This window comes from Palaemon carinicauda, chromosome 20 (assembly GCF_036898095.1).
Source record: "Palaemon carinicauda isolate YSFRI2023 chromosome 20, ASM3689809v2, whole genome shotgun sequence".
Classification (NCBI taxonomy): domain Eukaryota; kingdom Metazoa; phylum Arthropoda; class Malacostraca; order Decapoda; family Palaemonidae; genus Palaemon; species Palaemon carinicauda.
Window position 1 is genome coordinate 56,728,212 of NC_090744.1, and position 6,078 is coordinate 56,734,289.

At 37.1% G+C, this 6,078-nt stretch overlaps 2 protein-coding genes across 2 annotated transcripts; both read left to right on the top strand.

Annotated features, from left to right (window-relative positions):
- Positions 1-4,406: 4,406 nt before the first annotated feature.
- On the top strand, positions 4,407-4,760 carry LOC137659815 (uncharacterized). Its single transcript, XM_068394610.1, has one exon. It carries the CDS (start codon positions 4,407-4,409, stop codon positions 4,758-4,760), a length of 354 nt encoding a protein of 117 aa, XP_068250711.1.
- Positions 4,761-4,933: 173 nt separating this feature from the next.
- LOC137659817 (uncharacterized) lies at positions 4,934-5,653 on the top strand. The gene has a single exon (XM_068394611.1). The coding sequence runs from the start codon at positions 4,934-4,936 to the stop codon at positions 5,651-5,653; it is 720 nt and encodes a 239-aa protein (XP_068250712.1).
- The last annotated feature ends 425 nt before the right edge of the window (positions 5,654-6,078 follow it).

Below are 6,078 nucleotides of genomic sequence, written 5' to 3' on the forward strand. Positions count from 1 at the left end.
TTCTTCTATACATATACCTGTCAAATTCAGGTTTTCTGTACTTAGAATTGGAATCAACCCATCTTCACCATCGTAGCTAATTGGTAGGTTTGGGACTTGGCATTCGATTAATGATAAATTTTTTGCACATTTAAATGTGTTTCTTTCATATTTCAAATAAGCCATATATATTAATACATTAAAGTCTGGATTCTCTTAACGACCTCGGGATCAGAGCCCAAGGCGGAACCACCCAAAGACTATGATATCGGACCGGCGTGGATTTGAACCCTCGTCCAGGATATCTGTATGCCAGTGACCATACCACTCCGCCACGAAGAAAGATAAAAGTCAATGACAATTCTTCTATACATATACTTGTCAAATTCAGGTTTTCTGTACTTAGAATTGAAATCAACCCATCTTCACCATTAGAGCGTCTAAAAATGGGACACGGTTATTTTCTTCATTTTCTATAGTAAATTTTATTGATGGTACTAATGAATTAATGATTGAAATAAAACCCTCAAGATTAAAATTTTCTTCCAAAATACCTAAAACATCATCAACATATCGATACCACACAATTTTGGAAGACCACACTGAAGGAATTAATCTAGATTATAAAAATTCCATATATATGTTGGATAAAAGTGGGGACAAAGGATTACCCATAGCCATACCAAAAACTTGTTCATAAAAATCTCCATTGAAACTAAATTTACACTTTTTAATGCACAAACAAATGACTTCAATAATAGTATGGGTTGATAAAGGTAAATCATAAGCATATAAAATACCCGACAGGAAATACAATAAGTCATCAACTGGCACTTTGGTAAATAATGAAGTTACATCAAAACTTACTAATCTATGTTTAGACGTAAGGTTAACTTTTTGCAATTTTTCACAAAGATCAACAGAATTCTTTATATGAGAGGTTGAAATAGATCCTAAGATCAGGGAAAGTGATTTGACTAAATATTTGGATAATTTATAGTTAATAGAACCTGTAGCACTGATAATTGGTCTGATTGGATATCCTGTTTTATGTGTTTTAATTAAACCATATAAATAAGGCAGAGACGGACCAGTAGAGATGAAGGCATTAATTAAGGATTTTTCATGTTTTAAGATAGATTTTAAGTTTTTATTAAAATCTTTGATGACATCGTCTAAGGGATTAACTCTTAATTTTATGTAAGTGGAAACATCTGATAAAAGTACATACATCTTTTCTAAATAAGTTGTTTTGTTCATAATAACTAATATATTAGCTTTGTCTGCTTTTGTAATATGTAATTCACAGTCATTTTTCAACGATTTTAAGGCTGTTAAAAACCGTTTAGGGAAATTGCAAGTGTTTGCATATCCCATCACCGAATAAATAAGCCCTTTAGCAATGTCGATGTTACACTGGGGAATTTTCTTAGTTTTTTTCAGTGACCAAAAGGAGAAATGAGATCTTTAGATTAATGGATAACTGTGATAATCTCCTTCTGGTGAAGTCTGAAATTATTATTTTGTGCAAATTACGTGATAAATATGATGACTGTTTCCAGCAATATGAGAAGCATTTATCAGATTCCATTGAACGAAACACAGTAAATAAGAGGCATTCTGAAAATATAGTATCTATTGATTGTTTCATTACAGAAATAGATAACTGGGTCAAGGAGAGTGAATTACAATTGACGGCCGACATTGATAGAAAAAGTCTTTGTTTCTCATCCACTAGCAGGACTAAGTCCAGCAGAACTAGTGTAAGATCTGCTCACCTCAAAGAGAAAGCTAGACTGGTAGAATTGATGGCTCAACATCCTATGAGAGAAAAAGCGAAAGTGATGGGAGAGCAAGAATTTATACTTAGAAAAACGACAGAACAATTGGAATTAGAAACAAAAATTACAATGTCTCAAGCAAGAGAAAGAGTTCATGCTGAAGCTGACAATATTTCGGATATTGTGCCGAAAGATAGTTCTTCCCAGCTGAATCCAAATGTAGACCCATTCTAACCACAACCTTCAGATATAACAGCAGATACTTCTCAGTTGAAAGTGAACGTTCCCTGTAGTTGTAGCCAGTGTTGGTTCCCTGAGCCAAATCTTGATATGCAGCTACAGTCCCAACAAGAGATGCTCCTGAAGGCACAGCAACACATGACTGCAACAATGTTGCTTCCAAGCATAGGTGTACCAAAATTTAAAGGTGATCCTATTGAGTTTGCCAATTTTATGATGACATTTGATGCCAGAATTGCCACAAATGCTTTGGGTGATGCTGACAAACTGTACTACTTGGATCAGCAACTTAAAGGGGAAGCCAAAGACTTGATAGGTGGATGCTTGTATATGAGTTTTTCAGAATGATATACTACAGCTAGGAATTTGCTCAGTCAAGAGTATGGCGATCCCTACAAGGTGTCGATGGCATATATTAAGAAACTTATTTCTTGGTGTGCACTGAAGCACAAAGATCCTCATGGCTTGTATACATTTGCTTTATTCCTGATTAAGTGCAGGCATGCCATGACCAACTTGTCACACATGGAAGTACTAAATTATCTTCCTAACCTTCAAGCAGTTGTTAAAAAAACTTCCGACATTCCTTCAGAACAAGTGGTGTAGTCTGGCTGGACATTTGAGGGAAGAATAGGGAGGAGTTGATTTTGCAGATTTGGTTGAATTTGTTTATACAAAAGTCAAAAGGCAGCAAACGACCTAGCATTCAGCAAGTTTGCTCTTCAAAATAATTATTCAAAGCCTGAAAACAACTCTGGTAGCTTCAAATTCAGATCTTGTCAACTAAAGAGCAAATGTTCAAGCTTTGCTACCTAAGCAGAACTGAATCCAGAAAATAGAAAGACATCAATAGTGTATGAGAAAGAGAAATTATGTCCAATGTGCAAGAAAAACCACGATCTTGATGATTGCTGGAATTTTGCTAAGAAGATCTCCGAAGAAAAAATAGATTTCCTTAAGGAGAGAGGTTGTGTTTTGGATGCTTTGGTCTCAACCATACCTCTAAAGGATGTATGGAAATGAAGCAATTTAAGACATGCTCTAAGAGGCATCCCACATCACTGCATATCGATGGATTCAAGCTACATAGAGAGAATGATAGCTCATCTAGTAAAGAAGCAAGTGAAATAATTGTTAGCACATGTACTACCAATCATGTGAGTGAAGTAAATATAATATTACAGGCTATTTTCCCAGTAAAAGTATATCAGAAAGGAAACAAAGTAGTTTTGGACAGTTATGCCTTTTTTGATAATGGCAGCACTGGTTGTTTCATCACAGAGAGTTTACGAGAGCATATAGGTGCATCTGGAACAAAGACATGTTTAAAACTTCAAACTATGCATGGTGTAAACATTGTGAATACTTTGGCGGTTGATAATTTGTTTGTTACAGATATTGAAAGAAACAACACTATTGATCTGCCAAAAACCTTTACTCGTCAAGATATCCAAGTGAGTCATCAACAGATAACAAAAGCAAAATTACTCAAAAAGGTAGCCGGTGTGAGGAATATTTCTGATCTAATTCCTGATTATAGAGCAGATCTGGAGATTGGTTTGTTGTTTGACAGTAATTGTCCTAAAGCACTGCAACCATTAGAGGTGCTTACCGCCAAGGGTCAAGATTCTTTTGCAGTTCTTTACCACCATGGATGGACTGTTAGTGGCCCTCTACATTTTAAATACTCTTCAGAGAATAACAGTATTTCATGTCACCATGTCATTCTTCAGGAAGTTAAAAGAGTAAAGGAGTGTGTTCATCGTGCAGCTGTGGTCCATATGTTTGAAAGAGACTTTAGTGAGAAAGATGTTGGTAGAGTTCCTGATAAGAAGGGTCTGTCACAAGAAGATCAACAGTTCCTCAAAGAAGTGGCAGAAAACATTCACTTTACCAATGGACACTACCAGCTTCCCCTACCATTTAGAACCAATAAAGTTAACTTGGTAAACAACAGAGAACAGGCAGTGAAACGAGCACAATTGCAAAAAAGAAAAATGAAACTAAATCCAAAGTACCATGAAGATTATGTGGAATTTGTTGAGAAATTGGTCTGAAGGATATGCTTATAAGGTTCCGGAGGATCAGTCGTATGATGAACAACCTGCATGGTATCTAGCTCATCACAGTGTCTACCATCCAAAAAAGCCTAATAAGATTAGAGTAGTCTTTGACTGTAGTGCTAAATACCAGGGTAGTTCTATTAATGACAAGTTGATGCAAGGTCCTGATATGACTAATTCCCTGATTGGAGTGTTCATCAGATTTCGTCTAGATAGGGTGGCCTGGATGGGTGACAGAGAATCTATGTTCTACCAAGTTAAGGTACCAAAGGTTCAGGATAAATGCCCAAGATTCTTATGGTGGCCTGGTGGTGAACTTTAGAGCGAACTTACAGAGTATCGAATGGGTGTTCACATCTTTGGAGCAGTATCATCACCTAGCATCGCCAATTATGCTTTGAGGGCAACAGCTGACCATGCAGGAGATAAGTATGGTCCAGCTGGAGAACGCACCATTAGGACTAATTTTCATGTGGATGACTATTTAAAGTCTGTACCTTCAGAAGAGCAGGGATTAAGACTTGTGAGAGACGTTACAGCAGCATTGAAGGAAATAGGTTTTCGGCTGACAAAGTTTGTGAGTAACAGCAAGCTGGTGTTGAAATCAATCCCACAAGAGGACTGTTCAAAAGATCTTCAAACATGTGATCTAGACTATGATGAACTTCATGTAGAAAGAGCTCTTGGTCTTCAGTGAAATATTGAAAATGACTACTTTACTTTCTCTGCAAGCTTGGACCAAAAACCACTTACAAGGAGAGGTATTTTGTCAACAGTATGTTTCCTCTATGATCCTCTTGGTTTTGTGGCTCATTTTCTTTTGCCAGCTAAGAGAATTCTTGGCGAAGTTTGTCAGGATAGTAGCTTGGGATGGATGATGTTATTCCTGAAAAGTACCCGAAGCCCTGGAGAAAGTGGCTTGATGATTTACCAATCCTGGGTAACTTAAAGATTCCAAGATGTGTCAAACCAAAGGAATTTGGTAGAGTGACTTCCACACAGCTGCACATGTTTTCAGATGCTAGTAATGAAGGCTATGGTGCTGCAGCATACATAAGACTTTCCGATAACAGTGGGGGGATTTCTACTGCTCTGATGATGGGAAAGTCTAGAGTGTGTCCTGTAAAGGCAACAACCATACCCAGACTGGAATTGGCTGCTGCAGTGGTGTCCATAAATCACGCACAACCCATTTTGAAAGAGCTGCAGATTACAGTGGACCAGACATTCTATCCAACAGATTCTACAACAGTTCTTCACTATATTTTTAATGATAGAAAGACATTTCCTATATTTGTTGCAAATAGAGTGAAGGTGATTAAGGATTTCTCTGAAAATACACAGTGGAGATATGTTCAGAGTAAAGAAAATCCTGCTGATATTGCATCAAGAGGTTTCACAAGTCAGCAAATGCTGAACATTAACATTTGGTTTGATGGCCCATATTTTCTTAGAGGACCAGAGGACCTGTGGAAAAATGATATGCCCCAAAGTGTAGTTGAATTGGAAAGATCTACAAGTTTTGCAGTGCATCCAGAAGATGGGGAGGTATATGCTGCTGATAAGTTTCTTAAGTATTATTCTTCATAGCATCGATTGAGGATGGCTGTTGCTGTGTATCACCGTCTTTATTCCATACTGAAATCTAAGAGACAAACTAGACTTAATGGTCCAATTACAGCAGAAGAATTAGATGCTGTTGGAAAAGCAGTCATCAGATATATGCAAAAGAAAACTTTTAGTAAGGAAGTGACACTCTTACAAAAGAGCGAAGGGTCAAGGGGCCGAGGACTTTGTAGTAGCAGTAGCATTTATAAACTAGATCCCTTCATTGATCCTAAAGACAGGCTTCTTCGCGTTAATGGATGGCTCTCCAAAGCCAAAATTTCAGCTGGCGATAAACATAAAATGATATTACCTAGAAAGAGTCATATTACCACTTTGATTATTCGTTACACACATAAAAAATTAGCTCATTCTGGACGCAATCATGTGATGGCAAAACTTAGAGAACT

What these genes read in the sequence shown, in the direction of transcription:
- LOC137659815 (XM_068394610.1), top strand. Translation starts at nt 4,407, where the DNA reads ATGGGTGTTCACATCTTTGGAGCAGTATCATCACCTAGCATCGCCAAT.
- LOC137659817 (XM_068394611.1), top strand. Translation starts at nt 4,934, where the DNA reads ATGGATGATGTTATTCCTGAAAAGTACCCGAAGCCCTGGAGAAAGTGG.